Source organism: Anomaloglossus baeobatrachus, chromosome 8 (genome assembly GCF_048569485.1).
Source record: "Anomaloglossus baeobatrachus isolate aAnoBae1 chromosome 8, aAnoBae1.hap1, whole genome shotgun sequence".
NCBI lineage: Eukaryota > Metazoa > Chordata > Amphibia > Anura > Aromobatidae > Anomaloglossus > Anomaloglossus baeobatrachus.
This window is the reverse complement of record NC_134360.1, coordinates 256,331,347-256,347,031: the sequence shown is the minus strand read 5'-3', so window position 1 is coordinate 256,347,031 and position 15,685 is coordinate 256,331,347. Positions and strand designations below refer to the sequence as shown.

At 52.4% G+C, this 15,685-nt stretch overlaps 1 protein-coding gene across 9 annotated transcripts in view; it reads right to left on the bottom strand.

Annotated features, from left to right (window-relative positions):
- Positions 1-15,685, bottom strand: part of CEP350 (centrosomal protein 350) — a 172,718-nt gene that overhangs the window by 61,163 nt on the left and 95,870 nt on the right. For 4 of the 9 annotated variants that reach the window (XM_075320581.1, XM_075320582.1, XM_075320589.1 and 1 more), the window contains exons 18-19: positions 8,742-8,852; positions 8,522-8,629 (exon numbers count right to left, since the gene is read on the bottom strand). In XM_075320581.1, the coding sequence (XP_075176696.1) occupies positions 8,522-8,629; positions 8,742-8,852 (219 nt within the window). The remainder of the gene's footprint in view (positions 1-8,521; positions 8,630-8,741; positions 8,853-15,685) is intronic. The other 5 variants (XM_075320584.1, XM_075320590.1, XM_075320585.1 and 2 more) reach the window with 2 other exon arrangements.

Below are 15,685 nucleotides of genomic sequence, written 5' to 3'. Positions count from 1 at the left end.
CACCATGTTAGAGCAGGCATCACAATGAGGATATGTGCTCGGTTCAGGCAGTATGAGCTGACATGCAGTGCATATTGAGTACAGCCTTGCTCCTAGTGTGAGACATGCTGCTGAGGTGGAGGCTCTGCAGTAAAGAACACACTCCTTCAGAATGACCCCCAGAGAGTGTATAAGAAAGTCCACAACCAGAGGTTGTGGCTTACCAGACCGTTTTATGTGCCCTCCGGATTCCACAGCTCGGACCCCCAGACAGATTGCAGAGATGCAGCAGCCAGCGCCGATCAGTGTGAGAACGCTGATAAAATGGCGCCGGAGTGAGGAGGGGGGGCGGGACCTAGCTCAAGAGCGGGAACCGGAGGGCCAAGGGGATATACAGGGGAGGGAAACATCTCCTCAAAGAGGAGTGTCCTCCCCTGTGATGAACGGCCGGTGGGCGGCGCCGCACTGTCCCTCTGCATGACTGACATGCAGGGGCAGTGAAAACGAAACTAGGCCGCAGCCGAAGCCTAAATTTTAGAATGCGGCCGGCGCTCAGGCACCCTCGGCGCGGTTCTCTGGTGAAAACCGGAGAACCGGCCGGAAATGTCACAAATAGTACAAAACACACTCTCCCCAACATTAAAGTACAAGGGACCCCCCTGACAATAATGTCTCAATACTTAGCTTGTGAGACGCAGGGCCAGGTCCCTGAGGGATGAGTGCTCCGTCCGGCAGGGTCCTGAAAGGGCTGCGGATGGAGACCGGTCTCCTGCAAAGCAGTGAGAACCGTGCTGGCTCCCACTTCAAGCCAGAGCCCGAGGGATGGTGAAGGAGCGCGGCATGTAAGGCTCCAGCCTTGAAATCAACCTTAACAACACCGCCGACACAGTGGGGTGAGAAGGGACATGCCGGGAGTCCAGCTTGGACCCGCTTTTCTTCCAACTCTTTAAAATGAAAATCAGATGAGAATGCATGAATGTGGATGTGTGCCTCCTGAACACAAAGCATTGAACTGGCTATATTTGGTTATCCAGGGGGTGTATATGCTAGGAGGGAGGAGCTACACTTTTTAGTGTAGTACTTTGTGTGTCCTCCGGAGGCAGAAGCTATACACCCATGGTCTGGGTCTCCCATGAGGAACGATGAAGAAAAATGCGATTGCACAATAGTTTTTGGGATATTTTATTCACCATGTTCACTATATGGTAAAACTGATGTGTCACTGTGATGCCTGAGGTCAGTGCGAGTTTGTGGACACCAAACATGTATAGGGTTACTTGTAGCTAAGGGGTTAAATTTTTTTTTTTACAAGTTTGTCCAAAAAAAAGAGAATTTTGTTTACTTACCGTAAATTCTTTTTCTTATAGTTCCGACATGGGAGACCCAAACCATGGTGTATAGCTACTGCCTCCGGAGGACACACAAAGTACTACACTCAAACGTGTAGCTCCTCCCTCCGGGCTATATACACCCCCTGGATGACAATCTACCCAGTTTAGTGCAAAAGCTGAAGGAGGACATCCACCCATAAGTAGAGATAGAGTAAAACTCGGAATAACCGTAACTCCGACTACTAACAACAGCCGGTGAAACACACGGAACAAAAAAACTGCCAACAGGCAACAGGGAGGGTGCTGGGTCTCCCATGTCGGAACTATAAGAAAAAGAATTTACGGTAAGTAAACAAAATTCTCTTTTTCTTTATAGTTCCTTATGGGAGACCCAAACCATGGGACGTTCCAAAGCAGTCCATGGGTGGGAATAAACCAACTGAGAAGTAGGCAAAACCTAACTTCACAAATGGGCGACAGCCGCCTGAAGAATGCGTCTGCCCAAGCTCGCATCTGCCGAAGCATGAGCATGCACTTGGTAGTGCTTCGAAAAAGTGTGCAGACTGGACCACGTGGCAGCCTGACAAACCTGCTGAGCCGTAGCCTGGTGCCTGAAAGCCCAGGAGGCACCGACAGCTCTGGTCGAGTGCGCCTTAATCCCTGGCGGGGGAGGCACCTGAGAACACTGGTAGGCATCGGTGATAGCCGACCTGATCCAACGAGCTAGGGTCGGTTTAGAAGCAGCGAGACCCTTGCGCTGACCAGTGGTTAGCACAAAAAGTGAGGTGCACCGCCTAAAAACGGCGGTGCGTGACACATAGATTCGGAGCGCCCGCACCAAATCCAAGGTATGCAACGCCTTTTCAAAGCGATGCACAGAGGCCGGACAAAGAGAAGGCAATGAAATGTCCTGGTTAAGGTGGAAAGGAGACACCACCTTAGGGAGAAAGTCCGGAGACGGACGAAGAACCACCTTGTCTTGGTGAAACACCAAAAAGGGGGATTCCGAAGAGAGCGCAGCCAAATCAGAGACTCTCCTGAGAGAAGTTATGGCTACTAGAAAAACAACTTTCTGTGAAAGTCGAAACAAGGGAACCTCCCTGAGAGGCTCAAAGGGGGGTTTCTGTAAGGCCGTGAGGACCAGATTAAGGTCCCAGGGATCCAAGGGCCGCCGGTAAGGAGGAATGATGTGAGATGCGCCCTGCATGAAAGTGCGCACCTGAGCCAGTCGGGCGATACGCCGCTGGAACAATACCGACAGAGCCGACACCTGTCCCTTGAGGGAATTGAGGGACAGTCCTAGCTGTAGACCGGACTGTAGAAAAGACAGGATGGTCGGCAAGGAGAACGGCCAAGGGGCATGGTCGGAAGAGCGACACCAGGACAGGAAAATCCTCCAAGTCCTGTGGTAAATCTTGGCCGAGGAAGACTTCCGAGCCTGAGTCATGGTGGAGATGACCTCAGAGGGAATGCCTGAAGCCGTTAGGATCCAGGACTCAAGAGCCACGCCGTCAATCTGAGAGCCGCAGAATTCTAGCGGAAGAACGGACCTTGAGAGAGAAGGTCTGGGCGGTCCGGGAGATGCCACGGAACCTCTACGGACAGACGGAGCAGGTCTGGGTACCAAGCTCGCCTGGGCCAGTCCGGAGCAATGAGTATGACTCGACGGCCCTCCATTCTGATCTTGCGCAGAACCCTGGGCAAGAGCGCTAGAGGGGGAAACACATAGGCCAGACGGAACTGAGACCAATCTTGAACCAGTGCGTCTGCTGCGAAGGCTTGAGGATCGTGGGAGCGAGCCACGTAAACCGGAACCTTGTTGTTGTGCCGGGATGCCATTAGGTCCACTTCCGGAGTGCCCCACTTGCGGCAGATTGATCTGAACACTGACGGGTGCAGGGCCCACTCGCCGCTGTCCACGGTTTGACGGCTGAGGTAATCGGCCTCCCAGTTTTCCACGCCTGGGATGTGGACTGCAGACATGGTGGACTTGGAGTCCTCCGTCCACTGGAGGATTCGTTGAACCTCCAACATCGCCAGACGGCTGTGAGTCCCGCCCTGGTGATTGATGTAGGCAACCGCTGTCGCGTTGTCCGACTGAACTCGAATGTGCTTGCCCGCCAACAGGTGGTAAAAGGCTAGGAGAGCTAGAAACACAGCTCTGATCTCCAGCACATTGATCGAGAGGGCTGATTCGGACGGAGTCCAAGTGCCCTGAGCTCGGTGATGGAGAAATACTGCTCCCCAACCGGAGAGGCTGGCATCCGTGGTGAGGATCACCCAGGACGGAGTCAGGAAGGAGCGTCCCTGGGACAGAGAGAGGGGCCGAAGCCACCACTGAAGGGAGCTCCTGGTCTGTGACGACAGAGCCACCTGCCCGTGCAAGGAAGAGATCCGCTTGTCCCAACAGCGGAGAATGTCCAGCTGCAGGGGACGCAGATGGAACTGAGCAAAGGGAACCGCTTCCATGGACGCCACCATCTGACCCAGCACCTGCATGAGGTGTCTGATGGAATGACGGCGGTGCCTCAGCAGAGAGCGCACCGCCAGACGAAGGGACTGCTGTTTGACTAAGGGCAACTTGACAAGTGCCGGCAGAGTCTCGAATTGCATCCCTAGGTACAAAAGCACCTGGGTCGGGATCAGAGTGGACTTGGGCAGGTTGACAAGCCACCCGAACTGAACTAGCGTGGCGAGAGTGAGAGAGACACTCCGCTGGCAGTCTGCACTGGATGAGGCCTTGACTAGAAGGTCGTCCAGGTAAGGAATCACTGTCAACCCCTGGAGGTGCAGGACCGCAACCACTGCTGCCATGACCTTGGTGAATACTCGAGGGGCCGTGGCTAAGCCGAAGGGGAGAGCCACGAATTGGAAATGTTCCTCTCCGATCGCAAAGCGTAGCCAACGCTGGTGTGAAACCGCAATAGGCACATGCAGATAGGCATCTCTGATGTCGATGGATGCCAGAAAATCTCCTTGGGTCATTGATGCAATGACCGATCTCAGAGATTCCATGCGAAAGTGCCGCACCTGAACATGCTTGTTGAGAAGCTTGAGATCCAGGATGGGTCGGAAGGAACCGTCCTTTTTGGGGACTAGAAAGAGGTTTGAGTAGAAACCTCTGAACCGTTCCCGGGCGGGAACCGGAACAATTACACCGTTGGCCTGCAGGGATGCCACGGCCTGAGAGAAGGCGGCGGCTTTGGAGCAGGGGGGGGTGGACAGAAAAAATCTGTTTGGCGGGCTTGAAGAAATTTCTATCCTGTAGCCGTGGGAGATGATATCCCGCACCCACTGATCGGAGATGTGTTGCAACCACACGTCGCCAAAGTGGGAGAGCCTGCCACCGACCAAGGACGTTGCTGGCGCGGCTAGATAGTAACGAGGAGGCTGCCTTAGTGGCAGCGGCTCCTCCGGTCTTTTGAGGACGCGGCTTCGCGCGCCAGTTGGATTTACGATCCTTGGCTGCGGTAGTGGACGAGGCCGAGGGCTTAGAGGACGACCAGTTAGAGGAACGAAAGGAACGAAACCTCGATTGGTTCCTGCCCTGGACAGGTTTCTTGGGTTTAGCTTGTGGCAGGGAAGTACTCTTCCCGCCAGTAGCTTCCTTAATTATGTCATCCAGCTGTTCCCCAAACAGCCGGGACCCAGTAGAAGGGAGACTCGCAAGGTACTTCTTAGAGGAAGCGTCTGCTTTCCACTCTCGAAGCCACAAGATCCTGCGGATCGCGAGGGAGTTAGCGGAGGCCACCGCAGTGCGGTGAGAAGCCTCCAGGATGGCAGACATGGCGTAGGATGCAAAAGCCGAAGCTTGAGAAGTTAAGGCAACCATCTCAGGAATAGAGTCCCTGGAGAGGGAATGAATCTCTGCCAGAGAGGCAGAGACTGCCTTAAGAGCCCACACTGCCGCAAAAGACGGGGAGAACGAGGCTCCTGCCGCCTCATATACAGACTTGGCCAGAAGGTCAACCTGGCGGTCAGTGGGATCCTTAAGAGAAGTGCCATCAGCCACAGCTACGACTGTGCGGGCTGAGATTCTGGACACCGGAGGGTCTACCTTTGGGGACTGGGCCTAGTCCTTAACCACCTCCGGTGGAAAAGGAAAACGGTCATCTGAACTACGCTTCGGAAAACGTTTGTCAGGACAGGCCCTGGGCTTGTTAACAGTGGTCTGAAAGCTGGAGTGGTTAAAAAACATACTCCTAGGTTTCTTAGGAGAGGTAAACTGGTGTACCTCTACCAGAGAGGGTTGTTCCTCTGACTCTTGTGGGTTGAGGTTCAGTACGGAGTTAATGGACGCAATCAAGTCACTAACATCCGCATCACCCTCAGACAAGTCAATGGGGTACATAGAGGCAGCGTCTGAGCCCACAGTAAACGAATCTTCCTCGCCCTGCACCTCGGCCTGTGAATCAGAGCCGTGGGACGAGGAAGGAGAAGGTTCCCTGCGTCTCCGTTTAGGGGGACGGGGTCCTAGGACATGCTCTGAGGGCTCTGCAGAGCTAGGAGCCGCAGAGACACCCTGAGAGGGGGGCTGATGCATGGACAGCAGTGTCCGGGACAGCTGCCCCATGGAGTCGGCAAAAGACTGGGAAATAGCTTGTGAAAAGGACCCAAGCCGGGGGTTCAGCCACCTGGGCCGGAGCAGCCAGAGGGACCCCTGAGGAAGCTCCAGGCTGAGACACAAACATGTTAGCACAGGCATCACAATGTGGGTATGTGCTTGGCTCTGGCAGAATGAGCTTACATGCAGTGCATATAGCGTACATGTTTGCAGCCTTGCTCCTAGTGACAGACATGCTGCTGAGGTGGAAGCTCTGCAGCCAGAATACACTCCTGTAGAATGCCTGAGAGTGTAATAAAAGTCCACAACCAGAGGTTGTGGCTTACCAGCCCGTGCTCTCTGTGTGCCCTCCGGATTCCACCGCTCTCTGTGAAGCGTCAGCCTTCCTGACAGTATGCAGCTGCAGCATCCAGCGCCCTCCAGTGTAAGAACGCTGAGAAAATGGCGCTGGGAGAAGGAGGGGGGGCGTGTATAAGCCCCAGAGCGGGAAAAACGGAGGGCAGAGAGATACAGGAAGAAATACAGGGGAGGGAACATCTCCCCAGAGAGGAGTGCCCTCCCCTCTGCTGGTCGGGCGGTGGGCGGCGCTGTATGCAAAACATGCAGAGAAGCCAAAACCGAAACTAGGCCCAAACTGAAGCCGGGGCCTAGATTTTAAAATGCGGCCGACGAGCAGGCACCTTCGGCGCGGTTCTCAGGGGAAACCCCCAGAACCGGCCGGAATTAACAGTAACGCTAAAGCACATACTGTCCCCCCAATAAAAGTACCCGGGACCCCTGAAAAAACGTCTCAATACTTAGCTTTTGAGACGCAGGGCCATGTCCCTGAGTGGGGGTTAACGCTCCTTCCAGCAGGGACCAGACAGGGCTGCGGATGGAGACCGGCCTTCTGCAAGCAGAAAGGACCGTGGAGGCTCCCACTTCAAACAGAGCCTCGACAGAGGATGTGAAGGAGCGCGGCATGTGAAGGCTCCAGCCTTATAAAGTCAACCTTAACAGCACCCGACAGAGTGGGGTGTGAAGGGACATGCCGGGAGTCCAGACTGGACCCGCTTTTCTTCCAAATCTTTAAAAATTAAAATAAAAAAATATCAGAGAATGCAAGTGTGTGTACCTCCTGAAACACAAAGCATTGAACTGGGTAGATTGTCATCCAGGGGGTGTATATAGCCCGGAGGGAGGAGCTACACGTTTGAGTGTAGTACTTTGTGTGTCCTCCGGAGGCAGTAGCTATACACCCATGGTTTGGGTCTCCCATAAGGAACGATAAAGAAAAGTGGCGCACGTTTTGCGGCATTTTCCACGACCTGTAGCATTCTCATTTTTCGGTATCTATAGCTCATTTTGGCTTATTTTTTGCATCTTGAGCTGATTTTTTTTTACGGTACCATATTTGAGCAGATGCTACGGTTTGATCGCCTGTTATTGCATTTTGCGCAAAATTTGCGGCGACCAAAAAACGTAATTTTGGCATGTGGAATTTTTTTTGCCACTATGCCGTTTACCGATCAGAATAATTGATTTTATATTTTGATAGATCGGGCATTTCTGAACGCGGCGATACCAAACGTGTGTATGTTTTTCATTTTTTTTAACCCTTTAAATTTCAATTGGGTGAATGGTGAGTGATTTGAACTTTTAGGGTTTTTTTTTTATACTTTTTTTTAACTTTTTTTTATTTTACTAGGTCCCTTAGGGGACTATAATGATCAGCAGTCTGATCACTCTTCCATTTCTCCAGCTCACAGCTACAGAGCTGAGATCTGGAGGAAAATCAGCTCTCCTCTCTCACACTGCCTTCTGCCGGCTAATTTTTCCGGTAGCATTTGCACAGCGGGTACAAGCATTACACGGTCTCCAATAAAATTAATAAGGCGTTCAAGTAATGCTTAACAAGTGAGATCCTCCACAACATGAAACTCTGTAGCCCCTCTGCACGGACGCCTATGGATGAGAGTAAGAAATGCCACTATATTAATGGGAATTTGTCAGCATTTTTTTTTTTTACCCCAAATCTGAGAGCAGCAAGATGAAGGGACAGAGACCATGATTGCAGTCATGTGTCACGTATTGAGCTGCTTGCTGGTATTTTGATAAAATCATTGTTTTGTTTTATCTTTAGCAGATCTACGAGTTATGTGAATGCTGAACTCTATATATCCTCACCTCCACCACTGATTGGCAGCTTTCTGCCTATGCACAGTGTACACAAATAGCGGCCAGTGATGTGGGCGGGGTTATACAGAGCTCATGAATATGGTGTAATACCTGGCAGCAGGTTTGCTAGTTCTATAATGATAAAATCCCTTTTATCAGCAGGAGATTATCAAAACTACACGTAGCAGCCCAATAAGTGACACATCGCTGGAATCAGGCACCCTGTCTCTACATTAAGCTGCTCTCAACAGAAAACTTGGCGACCAATTCCCTTTCACTCATTAATATGGTATTTTAAAATAGGTTTTCTAAAGCAGACAACATAGGTTAATCACGAAGCCCAAACAGCTGCAAATATGAACCTAAAAAAGGGAGACGTGCAGCACGCATTGTGTAACTCCTCTATTCCGGGCAGATCCTCTTTCCTTCAATCAGGTTCATTGAACATCACATTACTGACTTGAAACCGCTTTAACAGTGAGACTCTTGCCTGGAGTACGGGATGCGGGCTGCTGCTCACCTCCTGTAGTCGGCTCACATTTTGGGGGGCACACGACTCCATGGTCTTTTGGAAGCGCTGAAGCATTTCTGCCTGTGTCTGAAAAAAGGGGAAAAAAACCTATGGAGTCAGCCAGCACCCGCTAATGCATGCTAATATTATTGAGACTATATTCAGATTGCTGATGGAGACTTTGGCCCAGGCCTTTTACCTTTGCTGCCATCTGTCGCGCCTCCTCTAGCTGCCTTATACTTGCTTGCGCTTCCTGCTCCGCCTGCTGACGCAGAGCCGCCATGTTTTGTTCATGACGTTGTTGTTGAGCCTTTAAGTACATTGCAATACATTTTCTATGTAAATAAACTTGAAAGTGACTCCCAAACGTTTTACAGAGTCAACATACAATTAGAATAAAACTGAATTTGTTGAAAATGATATTTTTTTTGACTATTGCTCACATTACAAAGTAGCAGTGCTCTGGAATCTGGCATTCATTTGAGGGATTTTGCAGCTTTCTTAATGTATTGAAAAGAAATCAGAGTCATTTAAGTATTTCTTTTAACTTCTTACATATGAGACATCATTGATTGCAGGGCACAATGTTAGGATTGCAACATATCTGCAATGTGGCCCCTTCAGTAGGGACTATGTGGCCCTATTTTGAAGAAATGTACAAGGGAAAATATGGCACTGCATTACTGCAAAAAAGAGAATTTTGTTTACTTACCGTAAATTCTTTTTCTTATAGTTCCGTATTGGGAGACCCAGACCATGGGTGTATAGCTTCTGCCTCCGGAGGACACACAAAGTACTACACCTAAAAGTGTAGCTCCTCCCTCTGAGCTTATACACTCCCTGGTGAGCCAGTCCCAGCCAGTTTAGTGCAAAAGCTGAAGGAGAATAGCCACCCACAAGTAGAGATAGAGTAAAACCCGGAATAACCGGAGACTCTGTCCACGACAACAGCCGGTGATAACACGCGGAACAAGAAAGCTGCCAACAGGCAACAGGGAGGGTGCTGGGTCTCCCATGTCGGAACTATAAGAAAAAGAATTTACGGTAAGTAAACAAAGAAGGGAATTTTGTTTACTTACCGTAAATTCCTTTTCTTCTAGCTCCTATTGGGAGACCCAGACAATTGGGTGTATAGCTTCTGCCTCCGGAGGCCACACAAAGTATTACACTTTAAAAAGTGTAACCCCTCCCCTCTGCTATACACCCTCCCGTGCATCACGGGCTCATCAGTTTTGGTGCCAAAGCAGGAAGGAGGAAACTTATAAATTGGTCTAAGGTAAATTCAATCCGAAGGATGTTCGGAGAACTGAAACCATGAACCAAAAGAACAATTCAACATGAACAACATGTGTACACAAAAGAACAACAGCCCGAAGGGAACAGGGGCGGGTGCTGGGTCTCCCAATAGGAGCTAGAAGAAAAGGAATTTACGGTAAGTAAACAAAATTCCCTTCTTCTTTGTCGCTCCATTGGGAGACCCAGACAATTGGGACGTCCAAAAGCAATCCCTGGGTGGGTAAAAGAATACCTCGATAAAAAGAGCCGAAAAACGGCCCCCTCTTACAGGTGGGCAACTGCCGCCTGAAGGAGTCGCCTACCTAGGCTGGCATCTGCCGAATCATCGGCATGCACCTGATAGTGTTTCGTGAAAGTGTGCAGACTCGACCAGGTAGCCGCCTGACACACCTGCCGAGCCGTAGCCTGGTGTCGCAATGCCCAGGACACCGACGGCTCTGGTAGAATGGGCCTTCAGCCCTGCAGGAATCGGAAGCCTAAAAGAACGGTAGGCTTCAAGAATCGGTTCCTTGATCCACCGAGCCAAGGTTGACTTGAAAACCTGAAATCCCTTACTCTGGCCCGCGATAAGGACAAGAGCGCATCAGACTGGCGCAGGGGCGCCGTGCGAGAAATGTAGAGCCGGAGTGCTCTCACCAGATCTAATAAATGCAAATCCTTTTCACATTGGTGAACTGGATGCGGACCCAAAGAGGGTAAGACGATATCCTGATTGAGATGAAACGGGGATACCTTAGGGAGAAAGTCCGGGACCGGACGTAGAACCACCCTATCCTGGTGAAACACCAGGAAGGGGGCTTTGCATGACAGCGCTGCTAGCTGAGACACTCTTCTGAGTGATGTGACTGCCACTAGGAAGGCCACCCTTTGCGAAAGGCGAGATAGAGAGATCCCGCATCGGCTCGAAAAGTGGCTTCTGAAGAGTCGTCAGCACCCTGTTAAGATCCGAGGGTGTTAACGGACGCTTGTAAGGTGGGACCGGAAAGCGCCAATACTTGTCCCTTGAGAGAGCCGAGAGACAAGCCCTTGTCCATTCCGGATTGAAGGAAAGAAAGAAAAGTGGGCAAGGCAAACGGCCAGGGAGTAAAACCCTGATCAGAGAACCAGGATAAGAAGATCCTCCAAGCCCTGTGATAGATCTTGGCGGACGTTGGTTTCCTGGCCTGTCTCATGGTGGCAATGACATCTGGAGATATCCCTGATGACGCTAGGAGCCAGGACTCAATGGCCACACAGTCAGGTTTAGAGCCGCAGAATTCAGAAGGAAATATGGCCCTTGAGGCAGCAAGTCTGGTCGGTCTGGGAGTGTCCACGGTTGACCCACCGTGAGGTGCCACAGATCCGGGTACCACGATCACCTCGGCCAGTCTGGAGCGACGAGGATGGCGCGACGACAGTCTGACCTGATCTTGCGTAACACTCTGGGCAGCAGTGCCAGAGGAGGAAAAACATAAGGCAGTCGAAACTGCGACCAGTCGTGAACTAGCGCGTCTGCCGCCAGAGCTCTGTGATCCTTGGACCAAGCCATGAATGCCGGGACTTTGTTGTTGTGCCGAGACGCCATTAGATCGACGTCCGGCGTTCCCCAGCGGCAACAGACCTCTAGAAACACGTCCGGGTGAAGAGACCATTCCCCTGCGTCCATGCCCTGGCGACTGAGAAAATCTGCTTCCCAGTTTTCTACGCCCGGGATGTGAACTGCGGAGATGGTGGAGGCTGTGGCTTCCGCCCACAGCCGAATCCGCCGAACTGCTCGGAAGGCTTGACGACTGCGTGTGTGCCGCCCTGGTGGTTGATGTACGCAACCGCCGTGGCGTTGTCCGACTGAATTCGGATCTGCCTGCCCTCCAGCCACCGCTGGAACACCTTTAGGGCTAGATCCACTGCCCTTATCTCCAGAACATTGATCTGAAGGGAGGACTCTGTCGGAGTCCAGGTTCCCTGAGCCGAGTGGTGGAGGAAGACCGCTCCCCACCCTGACAGACTCGCGTCCGTCGTGACCACAGGCTCAGCTGGGGGCCGGAAGGATTTTTCCTCCGCCCAGGAAGTGGAAAGAAGACACCACAGAAGAGAGGTTTTGCTGCAAGGGAAAGAGAGATGTTCTTGTCTAGGGACGTCGACCTCCTGTCCCATTTGCGGTGTCCGATAGAATTGGACGCAGACGAAACTGCGCAAGGGAACTGCCTCCCTTGCTGCCACCATCTTCCTTAGAAAGTGCATGAGGCGCCTCAAGGGGTGACTGGGCCCGAAGGAGAGATTGCATCCCTGTCTGTAGTGAACGCTGACTATGCAGCGGAAGCTTCACTATCGCTGAGAGAGTATGAAACTCCATCCCGAGGCAAGTCAGTGATTGGGTCGGTGTCAGTTTTGACCTTGGAAATTTGATGATCCACCCGAACCCCTGGAGAGTCTCCAGAGCAATGGTCAGGTTGTGTTGACATGCCACCCAGGAGGGTGTCTTGACTAGAAGATCGTCTAGGTAAGTGATCACCGAGTGGCCCTGTAGGACCGCCACCACTGCTGCCATGACCTTGGTGAAGACCCGTGGGGCTGTCGCCAGGCCGAATGGTAGTGCCACGAACTGAAGTGTTCGTCCCTGATGGCGAAACGCAGAAAGCGTTGAAGCTCGGGTGCGATCGGCACATGGAGATAAGCATCCTTGATGTCAATTGGTGCTAGGAAGTCTCCTTGTGACATCGAGGCTTCAGAGTGTTCACCGCCTGAAAAAGTGCATCGGCTCGCTCGGGGGGCGGAGATGTTTTGAAGAAACTAGTCGGAGGACGAGAGCAGAGCTCTATCCTGTAACCGTGAGACAGAATGTCTCTCACCCATCGGTCTTGGACATGTGGCCACCAGGCGTCGCAAAAGCGGGAGAGCCTGCCACCGACCGAGGACGCGGTCTTGGTGAGGCCGAAGTCATGAGGAAGCCGCCTTGTGACTTAGACCGCCATGCAGAAGAGTTCCTCTAGCCCTCCTCTGACCTGTTGGACGTGGAGGAACGGAACTTTGCTGAGGACCGAAATGACCGAAACCTTTGGACTGGGGCAAGGACGAGACCTTTCCCTTGGACTGTCTAGTAACTTCATCCAATTGCTCGCCAAACAAACGGTCGCCAGAAAATGGCAAACCGGTTAAGAACTTCTTGGAAGCAGAGCCTGCCTTCCATTCACGTAGCCACATGGCCTTGCAGACTGCCACCGAATTGGTGGATGCTACCGCTGTACGGCTCGCAGAGTCCAGGAACGGCGTTCATGGCGTAGAACGAAAAAACCTACGCCTGAGAAGTGAAGGACACAACCTGCGGGGCAGAGGTATGTGCAACCGCAATAATCTCAGCCAGAGAAGTTGAGATAGCTTGGAGTGCCCTCACGGCTGCGAAGGCTGGAGCAAAAGATGCGACTATGGCTTCATAGATGGATTTCATCATAAGCTTTATTTGCCTGTCAGTGGCATTCGTGAGAGATGGCATCTGCCACTAATACTACGGATCTAGCCGCCAGCCTAGAGACTGGAGAATCCACCCTGTGACACTGAGCCCAACCCTTAACGTCAGGGGGGAAAGGGTAACGCGTGTCAATAAGGCGCTTAGTAAGCGCTTGTCCGTAAAGTTCTGTGCTTCTGGACGGCCCCTCTGGAGTTAGAGTGATCGAAACACGCACTCCTGATGAAGTCGGGGAAGGTTCCCAGCGGGCCCGCTTAGCCTATCAGAGGCCGCGGTCCGTGACGGAGTTCTCACCGTGGGATCTGGGTGTTACCCCAGGAGCCCCTTGTTGTACCGACCCAGAGGGACCCGGGAGCGATGAACTCACAGCTCCCTGGCCCTGTGTTATCGGTCTGGACTGCAAGGCTTCCAGTATCTTAGCAGACCCTCTGTCCATAGACTGAGTCCTGGAATGTGAAAGCTACTCAGAGATTTGCTGATTCCAACATGCAAACTCTGTCCCTGTCATCTGTGCAGTGGAAACCGGCGGTACCACCTGGCCGAGGGTCCCACCAGTGCCGGAGGCTCCGGCTGAGTGAGTGCCCTCGGGGCCAAGCATTGTACACAATGAGGGTATGTGGAACCTGCCTGTAATATAGCTGCACAAGAGGTACAGGTTGTAAAATAAGCCAGTGCCTTGGCACCCTTACTCTTTAAGAGCAGACAACAGCATGTCGTCCGCAGAGTAATCAGTGAGGGTATACAGCCAAAAGCAAATAATGCTGCCGAACAGTGAGATCATATACCATATAAATAAACATATATATATATATATATATATATATATATATATATATATATATATATATATACACACACACTGCGGCACCAAGGGGGGTCAGCACCTGAAAACTGGTGTCCCACAGTGCTCAGTGAGGGGGAAGGAGGATACCAACGTATGCTCCAGCCCTCCCTGCCGACGTCCAGTCGGCCGTCCCGTCGTTACCCCTGACTGGCAGGCCTGAGAACGGGAGAATATGGTACTAGGCCGCAAGAGCCGGGGACTAAATTTAAAAACGCGGCCGGCAAACATGGCGCGGTCGGCGCGGTAGTCCCAGTCTCACAAACCACTCAGCAACCGCTGCGGCATTTGTAACACAGATGCTGCATGCACCGTCCCTCAGGGGACACAGAGTACCTTATGATGCAGGGCTCTGTCCCTGATGATGTCCAGTCTCCTGTCCGTCAGAATCCCCCAGGGGCTGCGGATGGAGCCCGGTCCCAGTGCATGGCGACCGGTTAGGATCCCCCTCTCCCAGAGCAGTGGAGCAGATTCTGAGATCCTCCACCGGCAGAATTATAACAATGGCTGCCGGCGTTCCGAGGGGAGGAGAGAGCCGTGGGCGGAACCGCAAAAGTGCGGGAACCTGGTGGCCCATAGAGATCAGTGAGCGGGGCGGAGGACAGCGAAGTGTGCTCCAGCCCTCACTGTCGGCATCATACCGACCGTCCCGCCTTTCTCCCTGACTGGCAGGCTCAGGGGCGGGAGTTTAACACACTAGGCCACAAAAGTCGGGGACTAAAGTATAAACCGCGGCCGACAAACAGGCACGGTCGGCGCGGTAGTCCCAGACAAAAAATCCACACCGCAGTCGCAGCTGCGTCTGAGGCCAAGGTGCTTCATGCACCGTCCCAACGGGGACACAGAGTACCTGTAGATGCAGGGCCATGTCCCTGACGATACTCCGTCTCCTGTCCGGCAGATTCCCCCAGGGGCTGCGGAGGGAGCCCGGTCCCAGTGGCTGGATGACCGGTTAGGATCCCACTTCCCCAGAGCCCCTAAGGGATGGGGAAGGAAAACGGCATGTGGCTCCTGCCTGTGTACCCGCAATGGGTACCTCAACCTTAACAGCACCGCCGACTCAGTGGGGTGAGAAGGGAGCATGCCGGGGGCCCTGTTAGGGGCCCTCTTTTCTTCCATCCGATATAATCAGCAGCTGCTGCTGACTAAAATGGGAGCATGAGTGCATGTGTGCCTCCTTCAACACAAAGCATAAAAACTGATGAGCCCGTGATGCACGGGAGGGTGTATAGCAGAGGGGAGGGGTTACACTTTTTAAAGTGTAATACTTTGTGTGGCCTCCGGAGGCAGAAGCTATACACCCAATTGTCTGGGTCTCCCAATGGAGCGACAAAGAAATTCTCTTTTTCTTTATCGTTCCTTATGGGAGACCCAAACCATGGGACGTCTCAAAGCAGTCCATGGGTGGGAAATAAACAGAAACTGAGAAGTAGGCAAACCTAACTTCACAAATGGGCGACAGCCGTCCGAAGGATGCGTCTGCCCAAGCTCGCATCTGCCGAAGCATGAGCATGCACTTGGTAGTGCTTTGAAAAGGTGTGCAGGCTAGTCCAAGTGGCAGCCT